Source organism: Oryzias melastigma, linkage group LG15, assembly GCF_002922805.2.
Source record: "Oryzias melastigma strain HK-1 linkage group LG15, ASM292280v2, whole genome shotgun sequence".
Taxonomy (NCBI): Eukaryota; Metazoa; Chordata; class Actinopteri; order Beloniformes; family Adrianichthyidae; genus Oryzias; species Oryzias melastigma.
This window is the reverse complement of record NC_050526.1, coordinates 7,304,742-7,324,969: the sequence shown is the minus strand read 5'-3', so window position 1 is coordinate 7,324,969 and position 20,228 is coordinate 7,304,742. Positions and strand designations below refer to the sequence as shown.

At 42.0% G+C, this 20,228-nt stretch overlaps 1 protein-coding gene across 2 annotated transcripts in view; it reads right to left on the bottom strand.

The window, feature by feature from the left end:
• Nucleotides 1-834: 834 nt before the first annotated feature.
• The window catches only part of LOC112161528 (sodium/potassium/calcium exchanger 3), a 25,278-nt gene continuing 5,884 nt past the window's right edge, over nt 835-20,228 (bottom strand). Inside the window, exons 2-17 of one of the 2 annotated variants that reach the window (XM_024296723.2) lie at nt 17,441-17,560; nt 13,614-13,690; nt 12,549-12,623; nt 11,805-11,889; nt 11,622-11,725; nt 11,157-11,231; nt 11,060-11,085; nt 10,923-10,976; nt 10,658-10,785; nt 8,360-8,523; nt 7,889-8,111; nt 5,976-6,142; nt 3,982-4,096; nt 3,765-3,877; nt 2,509-2,574; nt 835-2,432 (exon numbers count right to left, since the gene is read on the bottom strand). In XM_024296723.2, coding sequence (XP_024152491.1) covers nt 2,283-2,432; nt 2,509-2,574; nt 3,765-3,877; nt 3,982-4,096; nt 5,976-6,142; nt 7,889-8,111; nt 8,360-8,523; nt 10,658-10,785; nt 10,923-10,976; nt 11,060-11,085; nt 11,157-11,231; nt 11,622-11,725; nt 11,805-11,889; nt 12,549-12,623; nt 13,614-13,690; nt 17,441-17,560 — 1,742 coding nt within the window. In that variant the 3' untranslated portion in view covers nt 835-2,282. The remainder of the gene's footprint in view (nt 2,433-2,508; nt 2,575-3,764; nt 3,878-3,981; nt 4,097-5,975; nt 6,143-7,888; nt 8,112-8,359; nt 8,524-10,657; nt 10,786-10,922; nt 10,977-11,059; nt 11,086-11,156; nt 11,232-11,621; nt 11,726-11,804; nt 11,890-12,548; nt 12,624-13,613; nt 13,691-17,440; nt 17,561-20,228) is intronic. The other variant, XM_024296724.2, reaches the window with a different exon arrangement.

Here is a 20,228-nt window from a genome sequence, read left to right as displayed (position 1 = left end):
CATTATTGCAGGTAATGCAACTCTTCTAGTTAAACTTGTTTTAATACCAGAAAATAATGAAGGACAGAAGCTGCACTATTCATTAAAGTTTTCATTAAAAGTCTTTATTTTTAGTTAGTTTAAAGCTAATGATGGTTAAGATGTCTGCTTTAAATCCAGTTTGCGCATGACTCGATTAGTCGACTTATCTGAAAAAAAATCATTGACTAGTCGACTATTAAAGTAGTCGTTTGTGGCAGCACTACACTGGTGTCCGTAGCAGACATGAAATCCTGTCCACCTTTGTCATGGGAGGAGTCACACATCGATATAAGCACGGCTGCAAGAGTTCTAAAGATTCTTTTTTAAAACGAAACCCTCACAAATAAACCGGACCCCTCAGTTCTGTTTCATTTAGAAGAGTTTAACGTTTTGATCTGTTTTGTTCAGTCTGAAGATGTTTTAGCGATCAAGTTGGTGCGTCTGTATATCAAGGTGAAACTTTTTAACAAAGGACGTCTGCTGTTCTCCTTCTGCATGTCTGATGTCTTGCAACAAGAATCTCACAGCAATGGGGCAAAAACCTCAATTTGGTGCCAATAGGAAACAACATTCAGGAAGTCAAAGAGCAGAGAGCGTCCTCTCACCACTTCTCTTGATCACTTTTCTTTGTTGGACACTATCTCGTCTGTGAATTTAAATGTGTCTGTAGACGGTAAATAAAATGTTTCTTCCAATCTAATACATTTACAGCACTACTACAACTTTATAAAAGTCACAAACAGCAGGTGGAGCAGCACAGACCTCACCTGAAGTTACCAAAAAAAAAAAAATCAAAGAACACTGTAAAAGGCCTTCAGGTGTGAAAACACTCACAAACATTTATTAGAACAGGAAACGGTCAGCTCTCTGTCTTTATAAAGTCATGACATCACAGCGTTTATTGTAAATTCTCTGATGCCTTCACTGACACCTGTAAAATGTGGCTGTTTGAGCCCAGAAACAACATCATGGTGGTTATTGCACTCTACATGTTCCTATGGACATCACCTCAACTGATGCAACCTTTGGAACACAGCTGGATTCATTGGAAACTAACACTTTTGTAATATGATAAAGACAAAAAAAACATTAAAAACAAGTCATATCAACCTCTTTAAATCAGTTTAAATAACTGGAAAATAAAAGAAAAAATACAAAAGTTCCCTGCTTATAATTATTGAAAATATGTTTCCTTAAATAATAAATAGTTTGTGTATAAAACTCAAGCGTAAACATGAGTGTGTTTCAGAGCTTCTCTGTTCTTTTCACAGTGATGTAACCCTTTAACACCTGAGGCGTCGCTGGTGACGCTTTAACACAAAATCTTTAACATACTGCAACTTTCTAACCGTCAACACAATAATTCCAGTAGATTCTGAAGGAGAAAAGCGGCTCGCTTTTCTCCTTCAGAATCTACTGGAATTATCCTGTTAAGGGTTAAAAAGTTACTGTTAACCAAAGAACATAAACACTGGATGGACGGATCCCGGTCTAACGCACACGACTCAAAATGTTGAGTAGTTTTGTTGAAATGTTTGTACAAAAGGTTTGCATGTTTTTTTTTTGTTTTTTTTTTGCTGTAAAAAGTGAAAGTCTGGAAGCAGATTCTGGCCAGATATCATCAGTGTGCTTGCTGGTGTGCTCGTGCACACTCCGAATGGAGGACTCCGCCCACCCTTCCAGTGTTTTTCAAATCAGTTTCTTTACAGCAGATTGTCCCTCGAAATTCACAACGAAGCTTATTGCACATCAGGAATCCAAACCTGCTCTTTGTAAACGTCAATATTTACACGAGAAAACAAAAAAACATGGATGGCCGCCCTTGTCAACGGTTCTCAGTCTCTAGTTTGTTATAGCTAATCCACTAATCAGGAGTGCCTGAGGTCCAGCAACACCCCATGAAGAACAACAAACATGCAGAAGAACTGGGACTCCGGGTGAGAAACATCAAAACCTTCAAGGCTGTGAACCCTGCACTCCCAAAAAGTCTTCATCTAAGAGGGCCAGGAGGTCCTGCAGCTCGGAGGAAAAGTGGAGCTGCTGTAGCTCCACCATGCTTCAGACCTTGGTCCGACACGCCGCTCAGATGCTTCATATCACAAGGACAGCCTCACAATCAGCATCACCAGCTGGATGTTCTTCACTGCGTCCACCAAAACATCTGTGAGGGACGCTTCGGAGACGCTGCCTTTTTAAACGTGGGGGGGGGACTTCACGAGGGGAGTGTCTGTGCGTTGGTGTGTGTGTACAAGTGCTGTGTCTCAGTTGTCCTGGCAGGTCGGCAAGTTGACAAAGGTGAAGATGTTGTACTCGATGAGGCAGGAGAAACACAAGAAGACCAAGTAAAGCAGGAGACATGAGATGCCCAGGCGTTTGTCCAGAGTCCACTTGTTCAGGTGGACCCCCAGGACCTGAAGACGGGAGGAGATGAGAGGTTTACTGAAGCAGAGGGGTGCAGAAAACGGCAGGAAGGAGCTGGAAACTCACGGTCAGAAACACAGAGCCCAGCAGAAGCCCCACGGAGAAGATGAGTCCTTTGCTGTTGAGTTTGATCTGGAAAAGACATGGAGGATTCAGACCTGCTGCAGGTGAGACGATGCGTGCTAGTTTATAAGGTCAGAAACCAACACCTCCTCCACTCTTTAGAAGCTAAAAACTAACTCAAAGTCTTGTAATTCCCAACAGAACCTTTGAATCAAAGCTCCTGCAGACATAGCTCTTTGAGTACTTCTGAGTAAGAACACAGAGAGTGAAGAAAGTCAAGTCAGGTTTCACAAAACTCTTCAGTTGTGTGGCTCTGCCTGCAGAGGTGCAGCCTGTGGTCCTGATATTGTCCTGATGAATCAGATGTACTGCTTCTCAATCATCTGAGATACTTTGAAGAATCCACAATTCAAACTCTTCTCTGACCACCTTGTTAACACAAGAGGCTTCAGGAATACCAGAACATTTCCCGCATGCAGCTTTTTCCAGCTTATCACAGCCACGGAACACTTTCCATCTGCGAAACGCATGGATTCTGCACGACAGAGTGATTGAAATCTTCTTGAGGATAGAAAGGATGGATTTTGTGTTTAAATAATCTGGATTTTTGGTGAGTAAAACTTTACTATCTCCCTACATAATATTGAAATTTTATCAGGTTATTGTTGATGCTTTTGGTGTGTGTGTGGCAGCTGTACCTGCAGTAGAAGTTTTATTGCCATAAAATAGTTATTGAGGGTTGGGTTGATTCAGATGGAGCACTACTGAAGGCCTAGGTGTGAAATGCACGGCCCGCCACTGATTTAGAGAGTGATAAATAAATAAAAACAGTCATTTTTCCCTCTTTTCATTTTTAGTCTTAATTTGAAAAAAACGAATGATACGCGGGTATTTCTGGGTTTTTTTTCCCTTTAGTATTGAGTTTCACATGAGCAGGAGAAGCTCCTTGAGCGCACAGTCCTCCACGAGGGGGCAGAACTAGTTTTAGGGGCGAAAGAATACTTCCATAGGCAAGCAGGAGAGGTCACAGGAGTGTAAGAATACTCCTACGAGCGCAGAGAAGAGGCTTAACCAGTGTGGAGAAGAGGTTTCACCAGTACACCGGAGTAGAGCAGCGGACGTGGAGAGTCCTGCACCCAGCAGAGTTTGATATATGCTCATGGGAGACTTTTGGCAAAAATGTAATGCCATATAAAACAAAGTGTTGGCGTCAAGAGGCGGAGCCTGGTGTCAAGCTTAAAGATGAAGGTGAGACTTACGTCTGAGCCATAGTTGATGGCCAAAGTCTTTAGGGCCCAGGGGAGACCGAGCCCCACCAGGATGTCAAACACATTACTGCCAATGGAGTTGGAGACCGCCATGTCCCCCATCCCTGAACACACAGGTGGAAATGTGACACAGAGGAGAAGAACATCAGGAAGCACTCCGGCGCGTTCCAGACTGTCAGGAAAAACAAAGCCGTCTTCCGTGGATTACCTTGCCGTGCTACAATCAGGCTGGCCATGCAGTCAGGAACGCTGGTGCCAGCTGCCAGGAAGGTGATGCCCATGATCACATCAGGAATGCCCAGAGTGAAACCGATGACCGTTACCTATCAGACACAGCGGGTCAGGCCAGAGGGACAAAAACTCCACCATCCAAGAATACTCCTCTATGTCTAAACGATGGATGTACTGCATGTATCATTTATATCATTCAGATGTCGATGACGGTAATACGTCATTATTTACATCATCAACAGAGGAAAATGTTTATTTGAGTCATCTGTATTTGTAGCATATATAACATCCTATAAATGTAATGGAATTACTATATATTACTATATATATATATATACATCTCAATATATTACAATATAATTTAATTCTTCCAATTTATTGATGGAATAAATTGTTGCTCAATATGTTTTTGTGTTGTAAGGGAAGAGGAAGAGCCTGGAATTGAACCGTCATCCTTATAACTGGTAGATAATGGCGTGTATCCTGAAGCAGAAACTGAGCATGCTCCTCAGAATACCCTTACAGTTTTCTACAGGAGGTGTCCTCGGAAAGCAAACTCGCTCTTCCAGGATGACAGCATGTTCTGTTTGTGTCCTATGTTCCTTTGTGTTTTCTAAGCATTTTACAACCTTTTGAGGGATTTTCTTTGTCTTAAAGGAAAGCTCCATATGCGAACCACAGTGCTTAGGATTTTATAAATGTTTGAACAGATTTTGTGGATTCTGGATGGAGCCTGATGACTGTACTCTCCTGGAGCTAACCGGGCCTCCTGGAGCTTCTCAGTCCTGAGACGGTTACATCCCTCTGGGACAAACCAGCCCGACCAAGCTGACTCTCCAGGAACTGACTGCTTCAAACCTGCCAGATATCTACCTGGGGTCATCAGGCCTGAGCCTGCTACATCAGGTCCAGACCCAGCTGAGTTCTCCAGGAGCTAACTGACCAGAGCCTGCTACATTCTCATAGTGGAAACTGTCCTTATTTTATGCTTTTATTTACCTATTAGATCTCTGGGATCTAAAGCTTTTGACACAGTTGATCATGTTGTCCTAATAGATGAATTACTTAGTACTGGACTTTCAAAAAAGCCTGTTTCTTAATTCTAGAACTACCTACTTAGCTGAACTCTGTTTTAAATATGAAGACACGTTCAGAATTAGTCATCATCCAAAAAGGAGTGCCACAGGGTTCCGTTTTAGCCCCTCTTTTATTTATTTTCTCATGTCATTGGTCATAATGTATCAGAAGCTGAGTTGCACTTCTATGGTGATGACATGGTCATTTATTGTTGTGGATCTTCTCTCAGTGAGGTCACAGAAACCCAACAGAAAGCTTTTACGTCCAGAACTCATTTCTTCATTAACTGACTAACCAAACTACCATCATTATATGTTTTAAGGCAAAGCTTAAAGAAACTGAGACTTCCGCTAAACACTGTAATTGTTTCCCTTGATGACGGGTTTCACTATTTTTGTGATTCACTGTTTTATGTTTGAGTGTTTTATTTTTTGACAAACGTAGTGTTCTAATGTTTTAGTGTGTCTGGGACTGTGGCTGCCTCTTGGCCAGGACTCCCTAGCAAAAGAGGTTTTTAATCTCAATGGGAATATCCTGGTTAACCCTTTAACACCAGAGCACCAGAGTTTATGTTCTTTAATTTACTGTCATTTTTTAACCGTTAACACGAAAATTAATGTTAATTATCGTGTTAACGGTTAAAAAGTTACAGTATGTTAAAGATTTTTTGTTTAAGCGTCACCGGTGATACCTCAGGTGTTAAAGGATTAAACACTGGTTAATAGTAATACAAATAAATGATCCAGGAGGTTGTGTTCAAATTCACAGATGGCGTGGGTTCCACCAGGAACTGCCCTAAACGTTGCTGTGAGCCATCATCCCCTCACAAACTCAAACATGAGTCCTGTTTGTTCAAAGTGTCATCAGCAGAGCTTCTGCGACCTCTCTTCATACCATCCAGACCATGATGTAGGAGAGGCCTGCAATCCAGAGGGTGGAGCTCACGAAGGACAGCATGAAGCACTTCTCCCAGCGGGGGGACGAGCAGTTCGGGATGGTCAGGTAGAACAGCAGGCTGAGGGGCCAGGCCATCAGCCACTTCAGTTTGTTCAGCAGACCTCCTGCAGGGGACGACACAGAGTCCAACACTCAGTTTTTACTGATTCTGATTAACCTTTTAGCACTGGAGACAATGCCGGCAGCAGCTAAAAAACACACGCTCTTTGACATTTCCTAAATCCTAGATGAAAATCTTGTTTTGGAGATTTTAACATGTATGTGTGACATTTTTCTTTTGAAAGAGAATGTAATAAGAAATCATTTGCTTTAGCATTTCCAACTCATCTGTTCCAGCTAGTGTGTCTAGTTCAGGTTCTGGAGAAGAGAAGATGGTATCTTCACATCGACTGCAGTCAAATGAGCCGCCGTTCACATTTCTGTGGTCAAAGAACTTATTCTTTCACCCCCACCCACGACTTTCTGCTGTAAGTATTATTGGTATCATTAGTCAATTTGCTCAAGTTACACATATATCTCTTCAAAATATTGTACCTTTATTATCATTAAAGAATATTACAAAAAACCTTCTAAATAATCTGTTTTATTAATTTTCCTTCCTTTTTTTTCTTCCAAAACCTTCAGACAAAGTAAAATCAAGTCTTTCCTTGTTTCCCTCCACAGTAGTAATGAATTCTGTCTTTTCTCAGAGATTCAGTTCTTTGGTTCACTGTAAACAGCGGCTCTTTCTGCTACCAGATGGATTTTTAGATTTTTGCTTTATTTAATCTATTATCAGCTACTATGTAGGATTATGCACAAAATCCATAACTAATGTAAACATGTTTTATTTGCATAATGTGCAAACTATGTATATGCTGTTATTTATCCCTTCCAGATAAAATTGACAAAATAAATTAAAAAAGGACTAGTTATTAACTATTCTGTTTTTAACTCTATACATCTTACATTTTTTTTCCTTTTGAACACATTTGCAGTGAAAAACACAAAACTCTTAAATGTGCAAAACCAATAAATAAAGACTTTTATTCACAATAACGTTAAGAAAGACCAAAGAGTCTCAGCTTTGAGGATTAAATCTGGTTTCTTGTCAGTAATGATCCCCTTTAGAGAAGATTCTCCACAGGTTGGTAGTGGAGTTCTAGAGAATGATTTCCTGCAGATTCTCTTCCTTCATACTATCAATGAAAGTCAAAAGGTTCCAGTTTTTTCTTTTTTTCTTTTTTTCTAATGATCTAATTTCTTTAATTTTGTGTTTGTTGTCTCTCTGTCTCTGTTTGGCTCTTGTGCTGCTGCACGTGTGACCCCCCCCCCCCAACACACACACACACACACACACACACAGTGCCAATGCGCGTGCTCCACTATTTGAGAAACACTGCTAGAGAGACACAAAGCTATCATAATCAGGGGGGATCATGGGCGGGGCTTCTCAGCTTTTTTTAAAATAAAATAAATATAATTGGAGGACTTCAAGCAGTTAACATGAATCATCTGATTCTGTCGCAGAGAAGAGCAGCTTTTGGATTTTGGCTTTGCATGGATAAGCAAAACATTATTATTGACAGAATCCGCTGGTTTACATTGAGTGAACTCATCACTACTGTACAGTGTTGTTTGTCAACACAAAGCCACTTTCATCTAATTCAGAATCCACTGCAATTACACTAATTGCAAAAACTAGTTTCAAGTCATTCTGGACTTTGTTGAAGGGAGTTAAATGTTCTTGAGTCCTTCACGAACAATTTACCCTCAGTTGTGTCATCATGACTTTCACTGGTTTATATCAGCAGCTTTCCATGAGGCTGTAACTGTTGAGTGTTCAAACTCCAACCTAGACTGACTTCTACCTGGGCAGTGAAAAGGTACAAAGGGTCCCTCTCCGTCCTCCTCCTCCTCTTCATCGTTCCCGTTCTTCTCGTCCTCCATTTGGACCCCGGCCTCCTGGTCGCTGTGTCGGATGCTGAGGCGCCTCTCAGCTGCAGAGCGCCCGGTCTTCGTGCCCCGCCGGCCTTTAGGGGGGACGTCCGAGTCTCCATTGGTCAGAGTCTGGGTGTTGATCAGCCGCTGTCTCTGTGTGTCAGAGAAACCATGGGTCTGCTGTTCTGAGGAGACCAGCTCAACTACACTCAGTGACACTGTTGGCTCTCATTTGTCTGAACAATAACGTAGAATATCTAGCTTGATTCATTGGAAACAAAGAGATTTGTAATATGATAAAAACAACAACAGAACCTTTACATGTTCTCCCGCTCAGACTCAGCATGCTACTGCTCAAGAGGCAGGCTGAAACCCTGACACTGGTTGCAAGCGGCCCCCACCTCAGTGATGATCATCCTTGAGGCCATGGTGAGGCGGGTTCTTGGGGAGAAATGACTGGTGATCATGATCCTCATTCCTGCCTCCGAGAAGGACAGCTGGTGTGGGAACACTGACAGCAGCTCGTCCACCATCAGAACAGACGCCTTCCTTTGGTGGTTTGCTGCTGGACACACACACACACACACACACAAACCATGTGACGTCTGACCTTCATTTCACAGTCTTTAACAGGGTGTCTCAACGATCCTCGACATACTGGATTGGCAGCTCCGGGACCCGGAAGACGCCAAGTAAGTTTTTCAGTTTGATTTAAAAATACAGTATTCCATGAATAATCTCCACCAAACGACTGTGGTGGAAACTTGTTTGATCCAATGTCAAGCAGTTTCAGAGTATTTATTCCACAGAGTAAAAAAAGACAGACGCTGGGTAGATGTGAGGAGAGAATCTGAAGCTTCTCTGGCGTTTAAGGAGGAGGCATCAACAAAACAAGCTCTGTTGTTGAGCAGATGATGATGTCAAGCACACCGTAACAAAATGTTCTAACACCATAGTCTAAAATACTGTAGTTATCAAAGTCTTCTGACAAAGAATAAACTAAATCTTGTGACTCCTGGGCTATACACAACAAAGGTCAGAAGTTGGTGAAATAACAGTTTGTGAAGTCAAAGCATCCCATTCCATCACATGACCTACTTTATTCTTATTCTACTTTATCCTTTAGGAGTGAAAACGCCCTGTGCTCAGAGCACCAGATAGTATTCAAGTTTGAGGCCTTGCTCAAGGGCATGGTGAAGCAAAGTGGTGGCTGCAGGTATGTCTCTATCAAATCTTTTTGACCTTTTGGTAGCAACATTTGCACTGGTGATCACTGGACTAGTGGCTTTAAAGTTAGTTTCAGGTGTTATTTTTTACAGTAGTGTTTAAATCATGATTATAAAGATTTTAACCAAAATCCCACAACTTAAATTTCTTAAAAAGCCATTTTTCATGTTGAAGCTATTGTTTCCAGAATCTCTTCTGAGGGGGCGTGGCTTTTGGAGCTGAGAATTGATTGACAGATTTAAAAGGACTCAGAAATGAAAAAATGAAATTATTTCTTGTTACATTTGTTCTCTTTCAAAAGAAAAACACCACATATGTTAAAAACTCAAAAAACAGGATTTTCATCGGCGGAGACTTTAACATAATATTGATCTCTTTGAAACCCAAAATTTTAAAAACAAATCCTAATTCTTAAAAGCATCTTATGGTATTCTTGCATTTCATGAATCTGATGTTGGTTTCACAAGAGACATCAAAGGTGTTCTGATCCATCACGCCACCAGTGTTGGGACTAACGCCGTTTAAGTATAACGGCGTTACTAACGGCGTTATAAATCAAGTAATTTAGTAATCTAACTAATTACTTTCATCCTCGCTGTAACGCCGTTATAGTTACTTCGTGTAAATCGCGGCGCGTTACTTCAAAGTTTGATGATCTTGCTGGAGCTGGGCGTTTTGCACCCGAAAGTTGCTTGTGTAACGCCCCATCTACACAGGACGTGAAAGCAGAGAGAACAGAGAGACAGAGAGCAGCTCATCTTAGCAGAAACGGGGTAATATTTATAAAACACACAACACAGACAGACACGAGCGCGCACAGATCAACGCAGTGAGCAGACTCCGGAGCGAGTGGGCGGGGCTGCGGGATTTTGGGAGAGAAAAAAGAGATGCAGAGAGCTGCTCCTCTTAGCAGAAATATGGGTTAATAATTGTAGTTTATTAATTTATTATTGTTTTGCACTTTCAGTTTTTTAAGCCATTTTGTTTAATTATAGTTGTAGGTAAGATACTTGAAGTATGTTAATAGTTGAAACGTTTACCTTTTTTGTGTGAAGTTACATTTTTTATATACCACTTGTTGCAGTGTTTTGTGTGATAATTCTGACAAATAAATATTGAAAATTCTTTCCCTAAACCCTCTCTCATGTGTATCCTAAACTTAGACAATATGACTCCATTGGAAAACTATACCAGTATACTATTGTCGGTTATCATCTATTATTGAATGTAAATTATTTTTTTTATTTGTAACGCAGGAAAAAATACAAAATATTACCATATTTAAAGAGTAATTTAAAACGAGTTACTTTTCCAAGTAACTAATTACTTTGAAGATGCAGTAATTGAGTTACTAACTCAATTACTTTTTGGGAGAAGTAACTATAACTAATTACTTTTTTGAAGTGAGATGCCCAACACTGCACGCCACAAACCACATCCATAAATAACTGAGACCAAACACAGAAGCTCACGTTTCTTCAGCAGCACTGCCGTGGCGTCGCAGCCATCGTCCAGGTCAGCGTTTCCGGCGGCTCCATTCTTTAAACCGGACGGGCTTTTCTTCTGACTCTCCAGAAAACGAACGATTCGAGAATTCATCCTGAAAAAAAGACCACGTCTGAGCATCCGGAGTCTCACAGGAATGTTAACAACCAGAAGTTTCCTTGTTTCTGATCCCAGCTGTGATGAAAACGAGGATCTTGGTCTTATCTCATGATGAAGAGCAGTCTCACTTACTTCATGATCAAAATGTAGACGAAGTACATCAGAATCAGAATGAGAGCCTCCCACCTGAAACAGACTCATCGGTTAGACATGGATTCACTGATGACGTCAAACATGGTAGAAGTTGAGGAATTCACGTCTGGACTCACCAAACCACCTTCTCGTCATAGATGAACTGTGATACACAGAGTTAGGGGTTAGAACTCTCCGGTGAGAGCTGGGTAAATGGGTAGAACCTGTTCTTACCACAATGAGGGCCGAGATGGAGAGGGTGTAGTAAATGGAGTCCCTGAGCAGAGGCCAGCAGGACAGACGGATGGTCTACAACACAGACAGACAGACAGACAGACAGACAGACAGACAGATAGACAGACAGAGAGACAGTCAATGAGGCTGTCCTGATGAAGAACATCCATCTGACTGGTTCAGGTGATGGAAGCCCGGCTATGTGGCTCCTCTGAGTTCATGTTTATGGTTTTGAAACAAACCACAGGTACCAAAGGATGCAGTTCCTCAATCAACCACTGGAGGCTGGAGTCAGAAGGCAGTGACTTCCCGATGACTCCTGAGTTAACCCTTTAACACCAGAGCTCCAGTGTTTATGTTCTTTGATTTACTGTAACTTTTCAACCGTTAACACGATAATTTCAGTAGATTGTGAAGGAGAAAAGCGGCTCGATGAGCCGAATTTCTGATTGGTACAGTGATCACCTGCAGGGTAAACAAGCCGCACACTCCGATGATGCAGAGAATGTTGAAGACAGCAGAGCCTACAATGGTGCCGACGCCCACGTCGCCTTTGGTGATGAACACGCCTGACAGACAGCAAACAGAGTTCTTGAACATGAGAACAGTTTTCACGACAGGGAAGCTGAGAGTGGATTTGCTGCTCACCGATGATGGAGGTGAAGAGCTCAGGCGCTGAACTGCCGGCGGCCATGAAGGTGGCTCCTGCTACATCCTCACTCAGGTGAAGATGCTGAAAGAGGAGGGCGGGGGTCCCCATCAGGCTGAGTCTCACTTCCACCTCAAGATCAAACTCATCATGAACAGCTACGAGTTTGAACCAGAGACGTAGGAACCAAGACAGTTTCCTCTAAGTCAGGGGTTCTCAGAGTTTTTGGGCTAAATGAAGAGTCCCACATTAGACTGGGGGCCAAGATTGGTGAAAAAGATCCATAAACAGAACATTTTTTTTTACAAATTTAAAGACTAAGTGTTATTTTCACAGTTAACAAAGCATAAGAACAAACAAAGCAAGATTTTAAAAATTGTTTTAACTAAGAAATATCATGAATTTCATTCAACATCAGACCGGTGTGACGTCTATGTCAGCTACTTTCAGCAAACAAACTCCCCGTCACTGATGGGTTTTCCACGCCAGTGTTGTGCCAAGGTACGTCCCCCTGCCAGAACTTGTTTCCCCACTCTCTGGCATCGTTGACTTGTTTTGTAACACTCACATTTTTACCCAAAAAGGATGGATGGATGATTAAAATACACTTTATTCTGGAGCTATGCAGAGTTTCTCATATTTGCATATTTTTTTATTAGAGTCAGGCTGTAAAGCCCCTCTGCACAAAGGGGCGGAGCTACACTAAGAAACTTGAGAGGGCAAACGACAAGCTGCTGTCTTACCTCACAAATCTTTTCTAGTGAGGGCACAAAGTAGTCATCGCAGACCAAAGCCAGCGCGTAGAACATGTAAACTGTCTGCAGGGACACAAAACAAACAGAGGAGAGGGAGGGTCACACAGTAACATGAGCCAATAGAAAGAGGGAACTGACTAAGATCTGGGAATTCAAACCACTCCTTGTTGACAATAGAAGGACTGACCCACAAAAAGATGGATGATCAAACACAACAACTTTACTTGCATTTTGACTTTTGCTCCTATTGGAGGCGCTGTTCAGCTCTGTGGGGTCACAGTCAAACCATGAGTGATGAGCTGCTGCTGAAACCCACAAGTCTGTTGATCCAAAGAGGGGCTTTACTGAAGAGAACAAGCTCCTCCCCTTGTGTCACCTTGTGAATGCAGTCCAGAAGTTCTTTTGTCTGGCATGTTTGTTCATCTTTGAGGGAGCCTCATTTCTCTCAGACATTGTTCTTTTTGAATGGCTGAGGTAAGCCCCCCCCCCCCCCCCCCCCCNNATTCTGGGGAGGTTTAAGGTGTCAGAGAGTACCTGTGCAGGTGTTACATCTTTCATGGCTCCAGAGAACGCTGCAGACAAACATTTTAGTTGAAGATGTACCAGGACTGAAGAGCATAGAGTTACCATCCAGGATGGAAGAGCACAGATCCATCAGGGCTTCAGTTCAGTGGCAGAGAGGAATAGAAATCACAGACAGAAAACTGGAGAAGAAACCACCACCATACACAGCACCAACAGAAACCGGAAGTGACTGATGACCAGAGAGCCAACCGACAGTTTACGACAGCACAGAAGCAGTGGTGGTGGATGCACAGGAACAGGCCCTGAGAGGGAGCATGGAGCGCCGTGACCAGGAAGCTGACCGTCTGCAGGAACATCTGCCCAACTACCAGAACCCCCAGATGCTATGAGCCTCTGCAGGGGTAGAAGACCTTCCAGGACTTTCAATTTCAGACTAAACCTGCTTCTAAAGAGAACGAGAGGAAGTGCTGGCACACAAAAGAAGTCACATGTGAGCAGGAAACGGAGGCTGAAGCAGCTGAAACTCACACAGAGGACGTGCAGGCCCACGGCTCCTTCTGCACGCTCCTGGTTTGTGAAGACATCTCTGGGAAACTCGTGGATCGCTGAAGAGCAGAAGCAGAACAGAAGAATGAAAGGAAAAGCTGAACTGTTTGACACATTTAATAAATAGATTTTACTGCTGAAAAGCAACATTTGTATGAAAACGATAAGAATACTCCTGCTCTCAGAGAAACACACCCACACACGGAGGCCCTGAGAGAGACACACATGCAATCAAAAATACACACACAGCAGGACACACACATGTATGCAAACATACATGCACTCAGAAACACACATCACAGTCACAGAGACACAAACTCAGAAACCCACACATGAACGTACACATGTGAGGAAAGCCCCTGCTAACCTCTGCGTGTTTGTTGATGAGGAAGAAAACGACCAAAAAACTCAACTGTAATTTAGTCATTTTAATAAAAAGTTGGATAAGAGTCGCTCTGGACACTCAAGATCTCGGGGCATGCAAAGACAAACGCTTATAAAATAAGGTTCACTAATAAACGTTAAAGGAGGGCTTTTTTGGGCTCCAGGCCAATGTTTGTCAGAAGAGAAGAACCCCAAACATCCTTAAGACTTTATATGGTCTTCTTCACCAAACCAACATCTTGAGTGGTCAATGTCCATGCTCCTGCTCCCAACAGCAAGGTCATTTATGGCCTTGTTAGTCAGTGGAAAAGTACTGATTAAGACCTTTGAATCACCACCTAACTGGTTTCAACTGGTCTGCAGCTCCATGTGGGTCAATGTAACAATGCCTTCATCAATGTGTTAATGACAAAATCTAAAAGTGAACCATAAAGTCTTCAAAAACTTAATATAAAAACTCTTGATTTTGTATAAAGAAACTCAGATGCATAGACGCCCTAATATTTGGAGAAGGCGTTCGACCGCGTTCCCCGTGGTGTCCTGTGGAGGGCGCTCTCGGAGTACAGGGTCTGGGGAGCCTTACTGAGGGCTGTCCGGTCTCTGTTTGACCGGAGCAGGAGCTTGGTCTGCATAGCCGGACTGGATAAGTCGGACCTGCTCCCGGTACATGTTCTGTTCATCGTCTTTGTGGACAGAATTTCTAGGAGCAGCCAGGGCCCGGGGGGGTCTGGTTTTCATCACAGGATTTCATCTCTGCTCTTTGCAGATGATGTTGTTCTGTTGGCTTCATGGAGCCAGGACCTCCAGCATGAATTGGAGCGGTTTGCAGCCGAGTGTGAAGCGGCTGGGATGAGGGTCAGCACAGCTAAGTCTATATCAGACGTGTTCCAGTTCCATCCCCGAGGGACGGCCTCCTGCTGGTTTTCCAGAAATCCTGCCTTACCTGCTGCTGATTACCTGGATCAGGTGTGTTTAGCCAATAAGGAGCTTCAATGGCTGGTTGGTTGGAAGACATATCTAAGACGTCGGCCCTCAAGGACCGACTTTGGACACCTCAGATCCATGTGCTTTTAAGTGTGATATCTGGTTCTTGACTGGAGGGAGGTACTTTGTGCTCCCCGGTGGAGGAGTTTAAGTGAGGTCTTGTCCACCAGTGAGGACTGGAGTCTGAGATCAGCAGTTTTTTATTTGTGTAGCACCGGTAGAACAAGAAGAATTTGTGGGCAGAGATCAAGGAAGTCCCCAGATCTGAAAGTGTTTTTAAGATTTTTCTCTGTCTTTAGAGCACAATATTGTGAGGTTTTTGAGTTGGGGGGGGAGGGGGTTTACATAATGGACATCAGGGCTTTAAAGAATCTCAGCAGCGCCAGAGTCCTCCGAGGACGGAACCGAGCAACCACAGCACACAAAGGGGACTCTGGGCTTAAAGGTACTGGTTCTGTTGGCACGCATCAGGGGTTAGTCTCTAGAGGTACACAAATACATGTTCACACATACACACACCTCGTATGATTAATATCTAGGCCGACTATAAACAAGCCCTGAAGGTCGTCCTTCCAAAGGTAAAAAACCAAAGTCCCCCCCAGCTCTACTGCCATGCTTACATAAGAAGTCCAGGGTTGCATAAGAGCTCTCAGCTCCATTAGAGAGGATGAAACATTAAATCTGAGCACAGCTTTGTGTGAGGAGAAGCTGCACACGCTTACACACATGCTCATAGATGCATGGACACACACATAAAAACTCACACACCCCAACATAAACACAATGAGCAAATCACACACGATTCAGCTGTTAAAACGAGGTTTGATGAGGATAAGGAGCGCCAGCCTCGTTTGGAATTCTACCCATGAATGAGGACAAATCCCCAAGAAAGAGACTGGAAGCAAACAAAGAGGGGCACAATTTCACACCGTCAACTCGGTTCAAATGCATGACCAAGGAAACAACAGCAGGTTTAACGTCCTGACCACAAACAGCATCATTTTAACACCTCCTGCACCCCTCAGAGAGACCCCGACTGCTCGTCCTCCTCACCAAGCAGGACCAGCAAAAATGTCTCTTTGGACAGAGCATTATTGATGAGGTATAAAGGAGGAGAAAAGTCTTTCCTAAATAACACATCCGCTTGTAGCTTCAGTAACTTCAGAACTCCTGAGAATCCAGAATCCTCTGCAGTAAATGTTCCAAACCATCTGCATCTTCACAACAAGAACTTTCAACCTGTCACTCAAATATCAAATGTACGACTGAGGGGCAGAAACAACCTTTAGTTATTTCTTTTTAATTTGACGACTTTGTTAATGCCTTCAGTCTAACAGGCTGTGATCCTGCTGGAACACATTTCAGACTTTCTGTCTACATCAGAGCTCTGCAGGACCAAAGAACAACGTCTGGAAGGTTGTAGAAAATGGCAGAAATGGTGAGACTGTGAGGATTTGTGCCCTCTTAGCTTACTTTCTCCATTCTTGTGCTTTAAAACACACCGTAGGTCGCGGGCCAAACAAGATAAACATTTATTGAACACTGTAAAGTTACATTTTAATACTTTAAAACCGTAACTTTTTAACATAATTATGAACTAGATATATAGCATTACCTGTAATAATGCTAGTGTGAGATGCTAGTGCTGATAGCTGAAGATGCTGGAATTGATAGCTGACAACACTGAAGCTGATAGCCAGATAAAATGTTTGCTAAATGTCAAATTAGCCAAACCAGCTCGCATGTAGCTGAAATATTAGCTAAACTCCCAAATAGCCAAAGAAATCTTATTAAATGCCAAAATAGTCCAAAACGCTAACAGAATGACAATGTTTACAACTTTAAAACCATAATTTTTTAACATAATATTGATTAATAAAAATGTAGGAATATTATTCCAGAATAAATCAACTTAAACCTTAAATAACTTTCAATATTTTACTCCCCATAAAAATATATTTGGTCAAAATTATACAAGTTAGAAATGAGCGCAAGATAACATCAGGTCATTGATAACAATAAAATAAAATTACCCGGAGGGCCGGATCTGGCCCCCGGGCCTTGACTTTAACACGTGTACCAAAGTAAGTCCAAATTCAAATGTTTTCAGCTGCCTGACAAATGGAAGTGGCATCACTGGCTCACCTTTATCCGACATATAAAGAAAAAAAATCTGTAGATTATCGTGTTAACAGTTGAAAAGTTACACTAAATCAAAAAACATAAACACTGGAGCTCCGGTGTTAAAGGGTTAAACATGTGATGCTTCCTGGACAGAGCGAAACTGACAGTAGAGGGCGCCTCTGAGGACTAGTACCACAAATGAAGGCACCATTCAAAGCCACCACAACAAAGAGGACAGTGACAACCAGCAAAGCTATCTCAAATGTAACCATGAGAACCATGAAACCATTAAATCTGTTAGGCTGAGGCGGACTCACCTGGTTCAGTGCAGTTTTTCTCTGGCTCGGAGAAAAGCTCGGACTTGACGTCGTCCTGTAGAAGATGTCGGCTCTCCCACTGGGATTCCTCCACAGCCAACGAGCTGGAAGCATGGTTTCCTGAGGTCCAGACAGACATGGGGGGTTACCTGCTGTCACTCAGAGCTCAGAGAATTTATTTTTTCTCATGTCTTCCACAGCTTTCACGACTGAAGATCTAAGTTTTCTGAGTATTGTGCCAGTATCCTGAGTGCAGCCCTTTGCAACGAAATGACCCCTCCTCCCGACATCATCTGGTCAACCCTCTAAGGCCCCCACACTAACATCCAGCAGGCTTCTAGTATATGTCTGTGCTCAGAAAATCCCAAATGAAAACAGCAGCCGTGAAGAAGCATGCAGACTTCCCCCCACACACCACACCATCTGCATTTACAGAAGTGTTTTTCTCTTTCTAAATCATCAGCCAATGTCAGGGAAAAATTAACCAATTAATCACAAATCTGGAAAAAAATTATTCGCAATTAATCACCATTGATTTTTTTTAAATTACAATATTTGTCAGCAGCTTATTATCTGCAAGTAATCACAATATGAAATGACACGCAAAATTGTAGATTTAGAACATTTATTTAACCCTTTGCCACCTAAAACTGTTTTTGTCTACTTTTTAATTTACTCTGTATTTTGAATTTGAAAGATACCTGCTGCTTATTTGGAATCATTTTAATCAGTACAACCTCTCCTATATAACACTACCCTTCTGTTGTCATTTTTCATGTTGTATTCACACACTAGACATAAAATTATGCAAAAACAGAACATTTTGTCAGGAAAAATGTGATTCATCTTGCTGTGGAAACCCCAATAATGTTTAACAAACTGTTTTTATAGCATAGAATGAAAGTTCTAGTTGTAGTTTTATAAAAAACAACAAGAATAAAATTTGTCAACAAACTATTCAACGTGTATTTTAAAAATACAAAAGAAAAATCCAGGCTGAAGTCACAACAGGCAGCCCCAAAAATAAGAATTTCTCTCCTAAGAACACTGCTATCTATTTGGCATTTTTCCTGGAATTGTGTTCATATATACACACACATATATATATGCAGTATATATATATATATATATATATATATATATATATATACTTTTTTTACTAGAAAAATCTTTAATAAAAAATCAACTGTCAAAAATAGATCATATGTGCAGATTATTTTCATCAGTCATAATCACCAGAAGGACCTAAACAGCCTGAAGCGGGTCGGCCATATTGACTTGAGTTAACTCCGCCCTCCTCAAGAACATTGTAAAACTAGGATGTTGGGTGGAACAAAGTAAAGTGAGACTTGTTGAGTTCTCCCAACTGCCAATCAGGGAAGTCCCTCTAATCATTGAGGAACTGTGACTGGGCCCTTCAGCTCAGCTTGGAGACTCACTTCTCATGAACTTACTAACTTCTGGAGCTAGGACGCGTTCAAGAACCTCCTAAGCACGAGCACTTGAACGCACATTTTGCCAACGCCCTTCACACTGGACAAGCATGAGGAGCTTGCTTTTCTGTTTCTGCTGTTTACATGCACACGTACGCCACTTACAGCTGGAAGAGGTTTGGCGTGAACTGTCAAAGCAGTGTATGTCTGGTGAATACTTTCACACCTCTATTCCAGTAGATGAAAGACAAGAATTCTAACCAGGAACAAACCGCGAGTTAAAAGGGACGCTATCCACACGAGAATACTAAATCCAAGTCCCCAATTAGGATTAGAAAGAACCTGTGAAGAAGAATGCATCAGGCCACACCTCTCCCACTGAAAGCAGCTCAGGAGAATCTGTCAATCAAACATTGGAGGCGGGGCCAGCGAGCAGCACATGCTTTTACTGAGGCATCTGATTGGTCAGTTTATAACTTGAATAACTTGCAATTAAGAAAAAATATCTTTCAGTAAAATAGGTTTAAAAAGAATATACTAAGACGGAATCATCAGAGCAAGAATGATCATTCTGACAAATAAAATGTATGGGAGTCTGTGGGACTTTGGCCTTTTTCAAACCAGCGGTTACTTCCTGTTTGGAACACAGAAAGGGAGGGGTTGCTCAGTCCATCTTTTTACAGTCTATGCTCCAGACGCATGAGGGGTTCTGGACTAAAGCCAAGTGCTGATGTTTAATGTCCACATGGATGTTCTCCGGCTCTGACTAAACAGGAGACTGTTTGTGCTTTTAGAGATGCTTCTGAAGCCAGATCCACATCACACCACTTTCAGAGAAGATCCAGAATATCCCGGACAGACGGGAAGAGATGCTGGAGACACCCAGAGAGCATTTGGTCACCTCCACGGGGTTTACAGGAGCTGCTATGTTGGTAATGCTGTTTAGTTTACACATTCCTAAGGTTTAACGTGTCAAAGTCAAGGCCCGGGGGCCGGATCCGGCCCTCCAGGTAATTCTATTTTATTGTTATTAATGACCCGATGTTATCTTGTGCTCATTTCTAACATGTATAGTTTTTAGAAAATATATTTTTACAGAGAGTAAAATATTGAAAGTTATTTAAGGTTTAAGTTGATTTATTGTGGAATAATATTCCTGCCTTGTATTATTCATAATTATGCTAAAAAGTTACAGTTTTAAAGTTTTAAGAATTAGCATTCTGCTAGCTTGGACTATTTTTGGCATTTACTATGATTTCTTTTAGGCTGTTTTAAAGTTTAGCTATTTTTTCAGCTACATATTAGCTGTTTTGGCTAACCTAAGATTTTTTTTTGTTTTTGTTTTTTTTTTTTTT